The following is an 18,718-nucleotide window of genomic DNA, read 5'->3' on the forward strand; positions in this document are numbered from 1 at the left end:
AGATGTCAGCGAGATAGGTCCGAGGTTATTGATGTTGGGCGCCTTGCCAGTCTTTGGGATGAGCACGATGAGGGCCGTTTTCCAGTCTTCGGGTAGTGCTCCGTTCCTACAGATTTTGTTGATTTCCTCTGTGAGGGCTTCAATTGGGGTTTCGTCGAGGTTTCTAAGTGCCTTGTTAGTTAAGCCGTCCGGCCCCGGCACTGATTTGCTGTTTAGGTTCTGAAGCGCCATGCGTATCTCTTCGGTTGAGAAGTCCCGATCTAGCTCTATGTTGGCTTTGCCGCGATATGCTTCGGCGGTCGTGCCCCTAGCATTTTTGGCCAGCGGGAGGTACTTGTCGGCGAGACGGTCAATGAGCTCATTTTCCGTGGTAATTTTGAGTTCCTCGTGCATGATCCTGTTCAGCGTATGACCCTCGTCCGCTTTGGTTCTGGCTCTGTCTAGAAGATGTTTGAGCAGGTGCCACGTCGTCCCACTGTTGATGCGACCGTCCGCGGCGTCGCACACCTCGTTCCATTGCTGGTTAGATAGTGGCGTGCAATATTCTGCTATCAGCCGGTTGAGGGAAGAAATTATTTTCCTCAGCCGTCTATTGTGTCTTTGTTCATTCCATCTCCTGGTGAGCGATTATTTGGCTTCGAGCATGTGAGCCAGTCGGCTGTCCATGCTTTGAACGGGCAGATCTGTCTCTGTTTCCTTCGTGGCCGCCATAATGTCGGTCTTTAGTTGTGACGTCCATTGTTCAATTGATTCTTTGCCTGTTCGGCGTTCGTGTCTGAACTCGCGGAACTTGTCCTAGTCGACGTACGTCATTTTTCTGGGTTCTCTGGATGGGGTGTCAATCGTTGTCTCAACAATGTGATGATCGCTGCCCAGATCCTCGAAGAGGTTGTTCCATTGATAGTTTGGAACGTTGCGGACGAAAGTGAGATCTGGCGTTGTGTCACGGTTGACCGAGTTACCCGTTGTTGTGAGTATTCGGCGTTCGTGATGAGCGTTAGGTCACGTTATCGGCGTCGTTTAGTAAGTACTTGCCCTTGGCTCTGCGGGCGACGTATCCCCAAGCCGTGTTAGGGGCGTTGAAGTACCCGGCCACGATCATGGGGTTGTCGCCGGCACGGTTGCGGGCGAGCTGGAGTATTTGCCTAAAATTTTGTACTCTGTGCTTGGGGCTGCTGTAAACGTTTAGGATGAATATGCTCTTGGTGTTCTTGGCTCTGGGGAACACTTCCGTGAGAATGAATTCGCAATTGCTGCGGTCGTGATTAATTTTGTATGTCGTGTGGGCTAGCTTGTTGCTGATCAACGTGGCGTTACCTCTACATTTGTGTTGCGGTGTCGTTGCGGTCACGTCATAGCCGGATAACGAGGGTGTAGCGGTAGGAGAATGACCTGCGGTTTGTCTTTTTTTGGCTCGAATGTATTGTGGCAGGGGGGCCTTTTTGATAGAATTGTAGAACTTTACAACTGCTGCCAATGCTGGTTTTTCATGCTGTGGGCACCCTAGTTGTGGAAAGGCCAGTGTCTGGAGCTGACCTGAAAAATCAGCTAGACACGGTACATGTTACTAGTTTTTGGTAAAGAACACAGTAAAAGCATCTTCCATGGGCTTCACAGTGGTTGACAAGGTCTGACTAAGAAAGACAAGGCCTCCATTGCCAAATGAGTAGTGCAATATGAAGCGGCGTCGGCACTAGCTTGAGCTTTACTTACGCAAAGAATGAAGCCTGCACACTGTGGTCAAGAATTTTTGGCAGTGGTCTTTCGTGCAGCATAACTTGCAGTATAGTAGTTCAAGGCACTACTGCTCCTTCTTTCTTGTTTTTCTTCTTCCTGGCACTCACAATTAGGTGCATGCTTAGGATACTCGGGAAATATCGTTGGGATGGTGTAGGGTTTCAGGTGTGTTTTATCGCGGGGAGTCTAGTGGACAACGGTTCACGGTGATAGAGGACGCACGCTGGACTAAACTGTATTCTAAATGTTTTTAACAAACGACAGCAGTTGGTGCCAGCCTTCTGTCCATTCTCCTGGTCAGTCTTGCCCATTCTTCTACCGCTTTGTATCAGATGGTGGAGTGAACAATGATACACGCCCTTTGCTCGCGCGGTAACTGCTTCTATACAACGGCACAAAACAGGCCCCCTCCTTGCACTCTAGCTTCGGCATTTTTTCACCACCGCCACATAGTTCTCGTAATGACAAGCACACGAACACAGCAGCGACGCACTCACTCTTTGACAACACCAAGAACAAACGCGCAACGCTGTAATAACACTGAAAACGCAAACATAAAAACCGACGCAACCGCTGCGAAACTGATGTGCGACGCAGACGACACGCGCAGTCTGCACCCACCCGTATGACAGCGACCTCTGCCGGCCACCATGGGCATTCATTGCAGGCGGCCCCACGCTCCTCCATCGAAATAAGCGGGTGCATGGCACACTAGCCAGTACATTCTAGGCACTATAACAGCATTTTCTCCGCGCCACGGAGCGTCTAGAGGCAAGGCACAGAGAGCGGCGTGCTCCGAGCGGCGCTTCTACGGAGACTACAGAAGAGGCACCATACGCACTCTCCCACGTTCCGATGCACGCGCGGTCTGAGCAAGCGGACGAGCGTCCTGGCAGGGAAAAAATCAACCCTCCCCTATTGGGAACTGGGGTGCATGTGAAGCAAGGGATCCGCTGCCCCACGTTGTAACGCCTGGACTTAGGGCTCCCTCACGGCGAGGTCCGCACGTTGAAGAAGCGCCCTTTCTCCAGCTAGTTCCCGGCGGCCTTCATGAAACGCCGCCTGTTCTTCCGCCGAACGCATGAGGCATGGCCCGCTCCCGCATCCGTTCCTTCAACGCAGCCTGCTCTTCGGCAGAACGAACCAAACGCGGCCTCCTCATCTGCGGCGGGCGCGTGACGAGCAAACACGCGATCACACCCTTTCCCTCCTCTGGAGAGAGGGGACGCCTGTAATTGGCTTGCGCCTTGCGCTGCGTCTAGTTCTTCATGTATATAAAACCGCGCTTTTACGTGCGCATAATATAAGCCGGCAGTGGCTGAATCGGTTATCGTGGTGGTCTCGCAACCCGGAGGTCGGCGGCTCTAATCCAGAGCCCGATAAGCAATTTTGATTTTCGCGCAGGTTGAGTTTTTTCTTACGGTAACACCGACGCCGACACGAGTGAGGCAATAAAAGCTTCGCTTGAATACAGTCCATCTGGGCAGCGTGGCGTTTTCCCATTGTTCTTATCGGAACAACTGCGGATGTAAACTGTAGTGTTCTGCGCGGTTGTGTAAGTTGGTTTTCCTGCAGGGAGTTTTGATGCTCACGGATAAATGAGAGAGACATAGAAAGATTCGCTTTAAAAAGGACGCGTGTGTGCAATACGCGTGGTACAACTTAGGCGCAGAGGGCGCAGGATAGAGTTTGTTGTAAGGAAACGACAAAAGACGGAGACGTACCAAAGCACAGTTCGCACTAGAGTATCAGAAAATTTGGGTGTGGTAGTTCATAGTGTTTTTTTCTTCTTTTTTTATTGTTTAACCTAGGTAGGACATTGGGCGGTATAATAGCAAGAGCTTGGTGGTGTAACCCACCGCCCCGTTCCAAAAGAAACGCTCATAACATCCATCCATCCTTCCATCTAAAGGCGATTGGAGGATTGGTGGCTCCAAAGCAGAGAGGCGACATAGGGTTATAAGGGTAGGAAGACGTATTTAAAGAAAATAGCGAATTTTATTAGGACTACAAATGTAAACAAAAATAAGAAGCTGAGCATGGTGGCAACTGCCATCACCCCGTTTTAGAGGGGACGCTCCTTCCATCCATCCATCCATCCATCCATCCATCCATCCATCCATCCATCCATCCATCCATCCATCCATCCATCCATCCATCCGTCCGTCCGTCCGTCCGTCCGTCCATCCATCCATCCATCCATCCATCCATCCATCCGTCCGTCCGTCCGTCCGTCCGTCCGTCCGTCCGTCCGTCCGTCCGTCCGGCGATGTAGAGCTACGTCCGTCCGTCCGTCCGTCCGATCGATCGATTTAGATTTGTTGCCACTCCCGTGGTCTTTCGACTTGTGCACTGAACTGTACATGATAAGGAAACACCCTGAAATTGCAGAAACACTGCATACGTGACTTCAGACATTGGCAGCATTGGGCATGACGGCGATGTAGAGCTACGCATAATATTGGGGGAATTAAGCAAAATAATTACGGGAGGATTGCCTGACCGCCGCGCAGGCTTGCACCTCACCCGCAGCTAAGGCTGGCAAGGTACTCCACTTAGGACGAAATCCTCGCGCGTTTTTCTGCGTGCTTTGCGGTAATTGTTACTTTTTCATTTCACGGAGTGGATTCTTCGTCCACTAAAGAAGCGATACCCGCCGCGGTTTCTTAGTGGCTATGGTATTGGGCTGCTAAGTACGAGGTAGCGGGATCGAATCCCGGCCATGGCGGCCGCATTTAGATGGGGGCTAAATGCGAAAACACCCGTGTACTTAGATTTACACGTAAGTTAAAGAACGCCATGTAGTCCAAATTTTCGGAGTCCCTCACTACGGCGTGCCTCATAATCCGATCGTGGTTCTGGCACGCAAAACCCCATCAGTTTTTGGAGAGAATTACAAATACAGGTTTCAATGGATGTTACGTCTCTTTCCAACGAATAGACAGTTTCTGTGCGTAATAACACCCGTCTAACGTGTGGATCTCACATTGTCACAGTTTTGAATGCAGCTCCTTGAGCATGAGATGAGGACAGAAAATAGGCTAAGACACAACTGCGCTCGTGTGTAACCTCCTCTCTGTCCTCGTATTGTGGGCAAAAAGCTGCATTGATGTCCTGCCAACATGCCAAAACTTTCATCTTAATGAACGCAGTTTTGAACAAGCGAATGCTCACGTGAATCCATTGCCCACTAAAGGGAGCTGGCGCGTCTACATCATTTGCGTATTTTATTGCAGGTGAAGACAGTGCTGAAGAAACACGTCGACGTCTGCATAGCAGCGTACGACGTACAGTTCGACACTTGCAAGGGTGTAAAAGAGCGACCTCTGACACACACCATAGGCGCAGTCTTCAAGAAGAATCTCCGGCGTCAATAAATGATAGTTACATATTTTTTCATCGCTTTTGTGTAGGTAAAGCTATTATTTGGTGTACGGACAGCTTATTTTCTTTGCTCGATGAATATCTGACTGTGAATAAAAAATAAACGACTGGTGGCGTAGAGAAGGGTTGGAGCATATGGGTCGTGTTCCCTGTACTGCATTTAGTCAGTTCAAATCATCGGGCATGCCGCAACATTTTCAGACGGGGAGCGACGCCTGCCGGCAGAAAAAAATGGTCGCCGAAAGCCAGAGGGGCTATACTCGTCGAGCCGCAAACAAATTAGGAATGCCTACTGCGTTTCAACATGGCAGGTACTCCCTCGTGAGAACACAAATTGGCCTCTCTGGTGCAGTACTCGGCCAGTACATCTCTTAATACAACTCCTAGTCAAGGCAACATCTGCTCAAGGTGATGGCCAGATTGCGAAGTCGCAGAGGGTGTTAAGAATCTCTGAAACCGGAGAGGCCACCATTCGAGCGAAGCTAGCTAAGAAGGGCGCTTTGAGAAATGAACAGACATTGCCTTAGATATTATTAGCTTTAGAGAGGTTAGAACTGGTCATGCATATACAGTGCTGCCTAACGACCACGTCTTGTGCCATCGAAATCTTCCACATAGTAGAAAACGCTGGGTCAGCTTTCTAATTTATATAGAGATAACATGCTGTATTGAAAAATTACAGATTTATATAGAGGAAATCAGTCGTCTAATAAAGCTAAATAGGGGAATCAGAATTATTGCAATATAGAAGTATAGATTCCAACGTCGAGTGATGCTGAAGTACACCATTTATGAGCGCGCTGAGCTAGCAATGAGAAAAGTTGCAACTCATTACACTGCAGTGCTTGGCGGCATCAAGGCGAAAGTTGGAAAAACCAGGTTTCGGAATAGGCAAATGCAGCATCGACTCTGGGAATAGTAGAGCAGATGGATTGATGCATAGAAACACATTATTGAGATCCATTAGGTCATGTTAGTATCCGAGCCCATAGCTTTGGTAGAATTTGTGGAAAGGAAAGGAATCGATGGACAATAATGAATGCTTTCTACAGAAAGCTCAATAACGACGTGTGGGCCTGAAAAGCTCTAAAGGGAACTCAAAAAAATTTCATACACTCTACCGACCCTATCGTGGTGCAGACCACCTCGCAAGAGCCTTCCAGCACTTTCGGAAGTACGAGGCGCACACAGGCAAAAACGTTTTCACAGTGGTATATAATTTTGGGAATAACTGGTCATTTTAGGGTGCAATACAGATGTTTCACTTTTTCTCGTTACATGATACGGTACAGCGATACGTGACATGACTACTGTGCATGTCCGTCGTATCCCGAGAATTACTGAAGCTGTTACCGCCGGCAACCGCAATAGCCATAACATGCCACGCCCTTACAGCGCCCTTCGATCTGAATTCGCGCTTGTTACTGGTGCTCCGCCCTGTGAGCAAGAAACAAGCAACAAAATCCGTCCTCGAAAAGTCTCATCTCAAGCTGAGGCAAAAGCATTAGCTATGTTTTTTCGTAATTACTGAGATCGGCTGTTTGTTTTCTCCCTGCTAAGACTACAGGCCCGGCGTCGAGCTGTAAAATTGGTTTGATTTCTAGTTAGCATATGGCACCACACCATTAAGAATGGTGATGCGTTGACGATGTAGAACGCTACAAAGGCCTAATTGATCACTGACTATCCGTTCTAGCATGGCACGTTATGATGGCAGCGAGAAAACGCCAAGTAGATGCCGATCAGATGCTGTGCCGCAGGTGAACATATATGAGGGCGTTGGCCCTTACTACTTGCTAAGGAGCTAAGGAGGCTGCAAGGTAAGTGCAGAGAAAACGTACAGCTGGAGAGAAGGCCCGCGGTCGCATGCATGTAAGCGAGCTTCATTGTGGTTGCGTCAAAACATCCTTTCGTCAACCTACCAACAGTGGAGCATGTACCCACAGGTTGACAAGCAGACCTTGAGCAGATGACGTGGCGCGGATGAGCAAATCTCGAGGGGCGCTTGGCCTTCCTATTGGAGTAGCTTGTATTGGTGTATTCATGTAGCTTCCAAAGTGCTGCGAGGAACAACTGAGATAGAATGTAGCAGTATTAGGTAGGTCAAAGGGCAATGGCCGCTGGGTTTAACTTATTTATTTATTTATTTATTTATTTATTTATGCACACATACTGCAGGCGCTACGAGGCTATTGCAGGAGTTGGATGAACAAGAAACATACAAACATTTATAACATTTATAAACAACCTTGGGTGAATTGTTTCAGTGGTAGAGAACGGATGTTGCCCAGTAGTGGATTCCAGACTTCGATTGCTGATGGATGGATGGATGGATGAAAAACTTTATTAGGGTCCTTTAGGGCGCGCACTAGCGCGCAGCGGGCCGCTCCCACGTCGGGACAGAGAGGCCGAGTCTCTCCGCCGCGTCGCGGGCCCGTTGGACAGCCCATAACTGTTCTTCGAGGTTGGGGCTGTGTAGGACCGCATCCCAACGTGAAGAAGTGTTGTTTTTATCGCTGTGTAACACGGGACATCGCCAGAGCATGTGAGGTAAACTCGCTAAATCATTGCAAAGTGTACATGCATTTGTTGTTTGAATTTCGGGGTACACCTTGTGAAGAAGTAGGGGGTTTGGGTAAACCCCCGTCTGTAGAAGCCTGAGTGTCAAAGCTTGAGGTCTATTGAGTTTGCAATGTGGGAGGGGGTAGATCCTCCGAGCCAAATAAAAGTGCTGAGTAATTTCGGTGTAGGATGAAGGAGAGTCCCGATTGTCAGTACCCCCAGCGTCAGGCTGCCCGGTAGCTACGCGGTTGATGATCCCTCGCGCAGCTCCGTGTGCCGACTCGTTGAGGTTGGGCGGGGCACCCTCGATCTGTCCCATGTGGGCTGGAAACCAGATCAATGTGTGTGGCTTGATCTCCTTGCTTCCTAGTATCCTTAGGGCCAGCTCGGATATGGTACCTTTGGCAAATGCCCTAACAGCTGATATGGAGTCACTGTAGATTGATGTCCTCTTGTCGTCCAATAAGGCCATCGCTATTGCAGCCTGCTCTGCGATCTCAGAGGACGTCGTCCGAATCGAGATTGTGTTTGTTATTTGCCTTTCATGATCTACGCTAACTACAGCGAAGGCCTGTCCGTCGGCGTAGCGCGCTGCGTCTACGAAACTGTTCTCCGAAGCCCGTTCACGAGCCTTTTCCAGGAGAGCCTTCGCGCGCGCCCGACGTCTTCCCACGTTGTGCTCTGGATGGACGTTTCGTGGGATCGGGGCGACAATGATGCGGTCCCGCTGCTCTCGAGGGATGCTACAGAACTTTGTTTTGATTACTGTGGGGGGAACACCCAGCTCCTGTAAGATGTGTCTTCCAGCTTGTGTGGTAGATAACCTGACGAACTGGGCCCTCTCCTGTGCTTCCGCTATTTCCTCTAGCGTGTTATGCATGCCAAGTTGAAGTAAGCGTTCCGTGTGAGTGTATATGGGGAGGCCGAGAGCTCTCTTGATTGCCTTCCTGATTAATGCGTTGAGCTTATCCCGCTCCGATCTTTGCCAGTTGTGCATAGCCGCGACGTAAGTGAAATGACACATTACGAAAGCATGTACCAATCTCACGAGGTTATCTTCTCCGAGGCCTTGCTGCCGGTTGGCCACTCTTCTGATTAGTCTGATGGCATTGTCCGTCTTCTTAGTGAGTCGCAGCACTGTCTGGTTGTTTGAACCATTCGACTCTACCATCATGCCGAGAATCCGGATAGCATCCACCCTCGGAATATATCCTCCGTCGTTTGTGCGCAGTTTTATGTCGCATTCGGCGAGTGGTTTCCACCCCTTTGGTTTCGGGCCTCTGCGCTTGGGTCGATAAAGTAGCAGTTCCGACTTGTGCGGTGAGCACCGAAGGCCCGTGGACTCAAGGTATCTCTCGGTAGCATCAATCGCCTCTTGCAGGGCCGTCTCTACCTGTCCGTCACTACCTCCCGTACACCAGATGGTAACGTCATCTGCGTATATGGTATGACTGATACCATCGATAGCAGAGAGTGTCCTGGATAGTCCAATCATGACGAGGTTAAAGAGGGTTGGGGATATGACTGCCCCTTGTGGCGTCCCCTTAGACCCCAGCTTGACCATGTCTGAAGTCAGGTCCCCGATCTTAAGTGTGGCTTCTCTATTTGACAGGAAAGATCTCGTGTAGGAATGAAAGTGCTTCCCCAGGTTAAGACTCGAGATTGTGTTCAAAACGAACGAGTGAAGAACGTTATCGAAGGCCTTTTCCAGATCTAGACCTAGTATGGCTCTCGTGTCCCGCGTATTACAGTCAATAATGTGATGCTTGATGAGCTTCATCGCGTCCTGCGTCGAGAGTCCGACCCTGAAGCCGATCATGTTGTGTGGGTAAATGTCGTGGTCCTCCAGGTAGCGTGAAAGCCTGTTTAGGATTGCGTGCTCAGCAACCTTCCCCACGCACGATGTGAGCGAAATTGGGCGGAGGTTATCGAGGCTGGGCGGCTTGCCTGGCTTGGGAATGAGAATGGTGTTGGCCGATTTCCACATTTCCGGGACTTTACCGCTGCTCCATGTTTGGTTAATGATGTCCGTTAGGTATTCGATGGACTTCTCGTCCAGGTTCCGTAAAGCTTTGTTTGTGATCTTGTCCGGACCCGGAGCCGATCTGCCGTTGAGGGCATGGAGCGCCTGCCTGATCTCCTCAATCCCAAAATCTGCGTCGAGCTCAGGGTTGTCGGAGCCTTCGTAGTCAGGGCAAGGTGCTGTAGGGCCCGATGCGACTGACAGGTACTTCTTCACTAGTTGGGATAAAATTTCATTGCTCGAATATTCTCGCTTTGCTATGTGTAGGGTGCGCGCCAGTGTGTTGCGTTGGTTGGTTTTAGTGTTTGTCTCGTCGAGGAGATGCTTTAGGAGGTTCCAGGTGCCCCCGTTGCGCAGCTGCCCGTCGATCGAGTTACACACCTCATCCCATTGTTGTTTAGAGAGGGCTCTGCAGTGTTCCTCTATAGTGCTGTTGACTTCCGATATCTTTTTTCTTAGCCTGCGGTTGAGCCGTTGTCCTTTCCACCTGGCGAGGAGCGACTGCTTGGCCTCCAACAGGTGAGCCAGACGGCTGTCCATCTTTTCCACTGGAAGATCGGTACAAACCTCTTTGGTGGTAGCTTTGATGTCCTGCCTAACCTGTACAACCCATTGTTCGAGGCTAGGCTTCTCCACACTCTCCGTTCGCTCTTCCCTAATTTTGCGAAATTTGTCCCAGTCTGTGTACTGGAACATACGCTGTCTCTTCTGCTCGACTTGGAGGTGCGTGGCCAAGATATAATGGTCGCTACCAAAGTCTACCCCGAGGTTCGTCCACTTGACGGCTGCATTGCTCCTGACAAAGGTGAGATCCGGTGTCGTGTCACGGCTCGACGATGTTCCGCATCTGGTGGGGAACGCTGGGTCCGTGACTAGCATCAAGTTTAGGTTTATAGCCTCACGCCAGAGTTCCTCCCCCTTGTTAGTGTTATATGGGTAGCCCCAGGTGTGGTACGGTGCGTTGAAATCACCAGCTATGATCAAAGGGGAGTCACGCGCTAGTTGCGTGGCCTTGGTGATTAGGGCTTTGAAGCGTTGTCTTGGAGCTTTGGGACTACTGTAGACATTCAGGATGAATATACTTTCGCGGTTAGTTGGGCTAGGAATTATCTCTATCATCATGTATTCGACTTTACTTGCGGTCATGTTAAGGTCGTGAGTGATGTGGGTCAGCTTGTTGCTAATCAGTACGGCGATCCCCCGTCCTTCTTCGTGTTTTGCTACGGGCTTGTAGCCAGACAGCGTGACGTTAGATGTTAATGTTTCTTGTAAAACGATAACATTTGGCTTCTCTGCGTGTGAGCGAATATATTGTTGCAGGGGAGCCCTCTTGGGAAGGAAACCCCTGCAATTCTGATGGAAAATTCTGATGCAATTCTGATGCAATGCTGATGGAAAAAAATAATTTAAAGGAATCAGTGCGGGCAAGAAAGGTTGAGATATTTAGAGCATGGTGACTCCTCATACATGAGGTTTTGGGAAAAGTCAAATACTTATCTAGAGAGGAGAGACGAAGAGAAATGATTAACGTGTGAAGGAATTTCAGGCATTCAAGTATGCGACGCTCTGCAAGACGAGTGAGACCAAGCAGTGGCAACTGCGATCATCATCGTAGTTGCCACTGCTACTGCATAAATCTGTATTGAACTCCCTAACCACTTGAAGAATCTTATCCATATTAGTAATGATATTGCCAGCTTTGTCTCTTAATGCATACACCTGATTCTTGCCTCTTCCTAGTTTCTTCTTCACGGCTTTTAGGCGTCCTGCGTTCCTGAGAGCATGCTCAATTCAATCCATAAATCATTCGTTATGTGCGCTATCTTATGCTTGCTCATTAACTTGGAAAGTTCTGCCAGTTCTATTCTCGCTGTAGAGTTAGAGGGTTTCACATATTGGCGTTTCTTAATCAGAGCTTTCGTCCCCATGCGACAGCTTACCGGTATCCTGTCTAATGAAGTTACCACCGACTTGTACTGCATCGCGCAGACAAAAACTCTGATGAGGGCCGATGCTCGCTCCTTGGCAGTGGCGCACTGTTCCTGGACTATTTTGTCTTCAAACGTCAAAGAACAGCCTAAAGCAGCCTGCTCTAAAGGGAGCTTGAAATAACAGGTTAGCGATCTGTGTGGTCTTTTAGATATAAAAACTTGTTTGATTTTTAATTTATATCTGCAGGAGCGGTTTCTTTTTACGTTTGAAGCAACAATGGTGCACAAAATGTCTTCATCAGCGCTCATGCTCGGGCATTGTCTGTCTACAAGATAGCTTTGCAAACACCTGCCCGTCCATACCATATTATATCAGAAGCTGTCGTAAGATTTTATTTTTGTGGCTCATTTCACAGCCAATTACGTTATGAATCAGGCGTGCAAAGACTAGCTGAAAAATCTGTATTAGAAATATTCTCACGTTCTAGTGACAGTGAATAATGATGCAGAGTCAAAACTGGGAGATACAATTTACCTTCTTATGGGGCGAACTTGTGCCCAGCAAAAAAAGTAACGCTCAATCAAACGAAAGCGGTCACCAATGTCGACCAGTCGTCGAAAATCTTTACCGTGGGTCAAGCGAGTCGGCTTTGCACATAAGACGTCGAAAGTTCCAACATATTCAGCCGTGGCTGCGTGCCTTCGAGAAACTACTCCACGATTCGTGTCGTGTATGCAGACAACAGACAATGGATAGAACCATCGATAACATTCGTGAAACTTCCGATATGTTCAGGCGCGTCCTGCACCGAGTAATCACGTTTACCATCTGTCAGCCTGTGAAATACGGTCAGCGGACGTAGATACAGAAGTACGCGTGTCAGTATAATTGCGCTTGTTGGTGCACCATAGGCATAGCAGCCGGGGCCTCGCAGCCTCCCATCGTTTACGCGGGCCACGCATCATACCCTCTGATCGGTGCACGTTGGCGATGCGTCGCCACGCGTCGCCGAGCGTCTAGCATCCGTAGTCGACAAAATCTCTGCGCGTTGCCACGCTGCTCCCAGTCTCGGAAGACAGATCATTCACCACGTTGACGTGCATGAAATCTCGCGAAGCGGGAAGATTATCAACTACTACTATCCAGGAGCGTCCTTTTGGAAAGTCAATCCAAACAAGTTGGCCAGCGAGATCATTACCATGGCAAGATAGCGGCGTCATTTCCGTTAAGAGGTAGACCAGATGGCTTCGGCGAGAAGATGGAGCAGTGGAACCGCATGCACTTGGGAGCGTCATTCTACAATTCTTGACTGACAAAACATTGCCAACACGCGTACTATTTGGAATCACGAGTCATCCAGTCGGAGAATATTTAGAGCCTGTAACTCGGTGCTACAGTTGCCAGCGATTTGGCCACGTTGCTAAGTCCTGCCATAGCCAATTGCGATGCAAGATCTGCATTGGAGCGCATGATTAAAAGCCGGCACCTCTAGAAATTAACTCAAGTGCGCCAACTGCAACGCAGACCATACAGCTTCATACGCTGGATGTACCAAGCATCAAGTGGCTTCACTACTCAGGCGACAAGAAATATTACATGGTCGGACCCCGAAGCAAGGCTCGCCTCCTCCAAACTGGCATGTTGTCAACCCAGTGAAAGCAGCTCCTCCGTTACAATCAGCAGAGCGCAAAAAAAAGAGAAAACGTTTGCGATGATGGCTAATGGTTTACAGTAGATGAAAGGCAAACCAAGCAGGAAAGACAGCCAAGGAAAGACGTCGCCAAGTGTTGTTGACCGCAATCATGAGTCTTAGCAGGCATTCCTCCCTTTGAGAACGCAAGCTCCTGCTCATATATCACGTGAAGCGGAATCATCTCAGCAGCATACGGTGACGTCTGTGGTGTTTGTTGCATTAAAAGTGATTCTGCGGGCGTTTCCTGTGGCGAACAGCCTTGCGGAGGTGAGCGCTGTTCTTTCGTTAGAATAGCTGCTACTGCAAAAGTAGGTTAAAAGATAGCATAATGGCCATCCAGATTTATAACTGTTTTCGAAACGCAAGCGTATTTCGATGGAATGCAAAAAGCATTCTATCTAAGACTGCAGACTTCAGAAAGCTTGTTTCGCAATACAGCTGCCCCGCGGTGTCTTAACGAAGCTGGTGTAGACCCTGATTTCCGTCTCTCGAACAAATGTATTATACTCATCTACGCAAACTCCGAACCCTAGCTGAAGGATGTTATGCGTCAGATGCAATTTACCTTCCTGTCTTCTCTTCTCCTCGGACTATGATGTGCCTGAGTTGGTTGCCTGTAAAGTTCAGTTTAAAAAGCTGCTAGGGACCATTATTTGCGTTTATATACAACCAGAATCCCTCAATAATCGGTCAAATTTCTGGCATTTCTTTCAAAGGATTCAAGGACCAGTGATATTCGGCGGTGATTTCAATGCCCGTAACGTTACCTGGGGATGTAGCCACACTGATTCTAAAGGCATGTCTTTAGAATAGGCTATAGACGCATGCAGCCTCGTTGTGCTTAACGATCGATCGATTACATTTTTAAGAGGCTACAATTACCCTAGTTGTCTTGATCTTAATATAGCCTCCCCTGACCTTCCGCGCAGTATTAGATCGTGCACAGATTACGAGACACGGGATAGTGACCACAACCCAATTCTCATAGCACAACCCCTTATGCATCCGGCAAGATCTTCTAGAGTAACGAAACCTACTAATTGGCAGCTAATTCGGAAATAAAATTCTGCGGTAGTGAACCAAGTAGATGACCTGGACGCGTTCATCATCACCTGTACTTGGTAATTACTCCAGGGCTACGCGACACACGACTGTTCCGGAAGGACAATACAGTGTCGACGCCGCCTATCACCTACTCCGAGCAGTTAGACGGAGGGCAGAGCATCGATTTCATCGTTCCGGATGGCTTGAAGATTATCGAGAAAGTGAAGCTACGCACCCAAAATCCAATCGGCATATGCAAAAACTGGAACAGCAACGGTGGCGTGCGTTCTATACGTTACTTACCCCCTTCCCTACCTTACCGAAACTCTGGAAGTCGATAAACACCTTTGGCCTTCCGGTATCACAATGTAGTCCCTTAAAAAGCCATGCTACAGCTCTTGGATTATCTAAACGCGAAACTGCAACCGGGTTCTGCGCAGAACGAGTAAATTTCGCACAGTCTATATCAATTCAAGAGGAATATATCTGTTCGGTACAGCAACATACTGAGGATGCTTGTAATTTACCTTATGCCCAGTTGATAATTCTGTTCTCTCTAAGACAGCTGCAGCCCGCTCTCTCGAAGACGCGCCAAAGAACAGCGACTGGTCCTGACAATATCTGTTGTTACTTCTGGAAAAACCTTGGCCGAACAGCCACGTCCACTCTCCTAGGCGTCTTCAAAAAGATGTGAGAGCAAGCACATGTTCCTGCGAGTTGCAGGATCCGTAACCTGGTCCCACTGCTAATACCTAGCAAAACGCCACTACCTATTGACTCCTTCAGTCCTGTGAGTTTAACCTACTGCTTTTCAAATGTGATGGAAAAAAAAATCGATATTAGACTGAAACGGTGGATAGAATCCAGCAGTTGTCTACCAGATCAAATCGCTGGTTTAAGAAAATGTAGATGCACAATGGACTGCATCTTTGACTTGGTAACGTTTGCTGACCATGAGATTAGCTGAGGGAAAATTGCCGTTGCTGTGTTTATTGATGTTAAGAAAGCCTTTGGCTCGGTTAGTCATTTTCATGTTCTACTTGGACTCTCAACTCTCGGAGTGCATGGACGGGTTCTCAAATGGATCGTTAACTTCCTGAAAGACAGCAATATATATATATATATATATATATAAATATATATATATATATATATATATATATATTTATTTATTTATTTATTTATTTATTTATTTTAGTACTCTCAGGGCCAGAGGCATTACAGAGAGGAGGGCCATACAAAATCGGCGGCAGATTTCTTAAATTTGTTGACGCCGGTGATGGCAGCCATGAAGGCAGGGAGGTGGTTCCAGTCATTTCCACTTCGAGGAATAAATGAATTTATACAAAGGCTAGTTCGGCATTGCGGTATTCCTACCTTGAAGTTGTGGTCAGTGCATGAAGATATATAAGATGGAGAGAGGAGTGGCTTATCTTTGAGAATAGGGTTGGTATAATAAATTCTGTGAAAAAGACATAAGCGAAAATATTTACGACGCAGAGAAAGAATGGGAAGACCAAGTGCAGATTTCATTGCAGATACGCTCGCTGTTCGGGAATAATTTAAAACAATAAAACGGGCGGCGCGGTTTTGAACAGAGTCTAAAGCGTTAATTAAGGTTATCTGATTAGGATCCCAAATGGAGCAAGCATATTGTAGTTTAGGCCTGATTAACGTCCTATATAGATGAAGCTTAATGGTGCTGTTAGAAGCTATGAAATGGCGCCGTGAGAATCCGAGCGTGCGGTTAGCCTAGTTAGATATGTAGTTGATATGCATTTTCCAGGACAGATTGTGTGTTAAGTGAATACCCAGGTATTTGTAAGATGAGACAGATGATAACGGAGTGTTATTAAGAAGATAGCGAGGGGTGTATTCAGGAGGACGGCTGGAGATAGGCAGGTGTTTGCACTTAGTGGTGTTAGGTGTCATGAGCCATTCGCTGCACCATGAAGAAATTGCGTTCAAGTCCGATTGCAAACATGCTTCATCAGAGGGATTAGTAATTGAACGATAAAGCACGCAGTCATCTGCGAAAAGGTTAATATGGGAGATAACGTTATCAGGAAGGTCATTAATGCAAATTAAAAGCAGTAGAGGAACTAACACAGAACCTTGAGGCACTCCAGAAGTTACGGAAACAAGAGGCGAGTCATAATCATTAACTGAGACATATTGACTATGGTTGGAAAAAAAAAACGTTTAATCCAGCCTAATACATGATCGTTAATATTAAGAGCACCGGGTTTAATTAATAATAGATCATGAGAAACGTGTCGAACGCCTTAGCAAAGTCTAAAAAACGCAATGCACAATAACGTTAGCATCCATAGCGCGAAACAAATCATTAGTGAAAGACAGGAGCTGTGTCGCACACGAAAAAAATTTTCTGAAGCCATGTTGACATGAATTGAAGAAGTTGTTAGATTCAAGGAAGGTAATAAGATGAGAATAAATAATGTGCTCAAGAAGTTTACAGGGAACGCTCGTTAATGAAATAGGCCGATAGTTTAGTATTGAAGCTGTACTACCTGATTTGTGCAATGGAACCACCTTCCCCACCTTCCAAGCGCATATATATATATATATATATATATATATATATATATATATATATATATATATATATATATATATATATATATATATATATATGCTCAAATGATAAACAAAGTGATGCATACACCATAAACAAAGGAGTTCCGCAAGGAAGTCTATTAAGTCTATTTCTCTTCAATGCAGCAATATCAGGTTTTCCTTCAGTACTTCCAGCAGGCATGTGTGCTGATGACATTTGCATATGGACATCAGACAAGCCTCTAGGAGTTGTCAAGCATCGGCTGCAGGAAGCTTTGAACGCAATAGGGGAATATTTGAGGGAACGGGGCATGCAGATATCTTATGCCAAATCAGCGGTTTCGCCTTTCACAAGAAAAGTGGTTAGAAATTTTGGCCTTTCAACAGATGGCCGTGAAACCGAGGTGGTACGGCAACATCGTTTTCTTGGCAGGAGCTTAGGCCACCAGCTTCGATGGACTCATCATTTGATCACTTTGGAGGACCAAATTTGTTGTGTGATAAATGTTGTCCGCATAATAGCAGTGTGGTGGGACAACTACATCCCTCCTTCACGTCCACTCAGCACTTGCCCGTCATTGGATTGCTTACTCCGTCCTTGTATCGCACAAATTATCTTCGACGTCCCTCCACTGGCTAGAGCTGTTGCAGGCTCTGACTTCACGAGTGTGCCTAGCAGCCTCAGAAGATACATCCAATCACCTCCCGATTGCAGAAGCCCGGGAACCACATTTCACCGTAATTCGCAGCCTGGAAACATGCCGACATCTCTTCAGAATTTCTACCGAGCTTTCTGCACACCCGCTTATCTCTCTGATAGACAACCGACCGGGTTCACAGATACAAGCCATGTTTCAGGAGCATAAATCACAAATTCCACGATCAGCTTTTGGCACTCAGACCTCTGCTACTCACCATGGCTTCTGCAGGCGCCGAAAATGGAAACGCCAATCAAAGGGCCAGAAAATAAAAGCGACGTTTCCACATTAGCAGCGAAACATTTAGGTTTGCATCCCTTATTTGACAAGTATGAGGAATCAATTCACGCCTACACGGATGGTTCTGTAATCAAAGAAAGCCTAACTGCAGCTTGTATTATACCATCCTTAGAGGTAGAGTATGCTTGTCGACTAGGGCGCACGTCGTCACTAACAATACCGGAATTACTTGTAATTATCCGCGTCACTTATTTTATCAAAATATGAGAGACCAAAAGAGTGGGTAATTTGCACGGACTCCTTATCCACTTTAGCATGTCTCGAAAATATTGATGACAGCCAATCACACGCGCGAATACCATACGCAGTACTGAACCGTTTAACATAGGCTAATGAAAGGAAACATGAAGTGATATTACAGTAGCTTGCGAGACATGCTGGTATAACAGGCAAAGAACTGGCGGACTTGTTGGCGAAATCGGCCCATCAAGTTGTTATCACCAATGGACACGAAACGCATATTGAGAGTACTAAAGAAGGACTTTTGCATGTCAACTTGGTTTAATGATAATACTTTGGAATCAATTCTTTACGAAGTGGATGCTCAACTGAAATACCAGCTGGATGTGGAACTTACGAAAAGTACCGAGACACTAATTCATCGACTGTGCCTTGGGACGGCATACACCGAACATTTCCTAAGCCGCATAAAACGGTCTCCATCCCCGGTGTGCTCCTTTTCTCTTTCTTTTTCTTTCACCCCCCCCCCCTTTGTTGTGTCTTGGTACGGCCCTGGCTCCCCCCTCCTTTTTTTTCCTTTTTTCCCCT

The 18,718-nt window shown here is 47.4% G+C and overlaps 1 protein-coding gene across 3 annotated transcripts in view; it reads left to right on the forward strand.

The window, feature by feature from the left end:
- The window catches only part of LOC135902106 (uncharacterized), a 267,015-nt gene extending 261,883 nt beyond the window's left edge, over positions 1-5,132 (forward strand). For all 3 annotated transcript variants that reach the window (XM_065432013.2, XM_065432015.2, XM_065432014.2), the window contains one exon: positions 4,974-5,132. In XM_065432013.2, coding sequence (XP_065288085.1) covers positions 4,974-5,114 — 141 coding nt within the window. In that variant the 3' untranslated portion in view covers positions 5,115-5,132. The remainder of the gene's footprint in view (positions 1-4,973) is intronic.
- Positions 5,133-18,718: the final 13,586 nt, after the last annotated feature.

Source organism: Dermacentor albipictus, chromosome 3 (assembly GCF_038994185.2).
Source record: "Dermacentor albipictus isolate Rhodes 1998 colony chromosome 3, USDA_Dalb.pri_finalv2, whole genome shotgun sequence".
Classification (NCBI taxonomy): Eukaryota; Metazoa; Arthropoda; class Arachnida; order Ixodida; family Ixodidae; genus Dermacentor; species Dermacentor albipictus.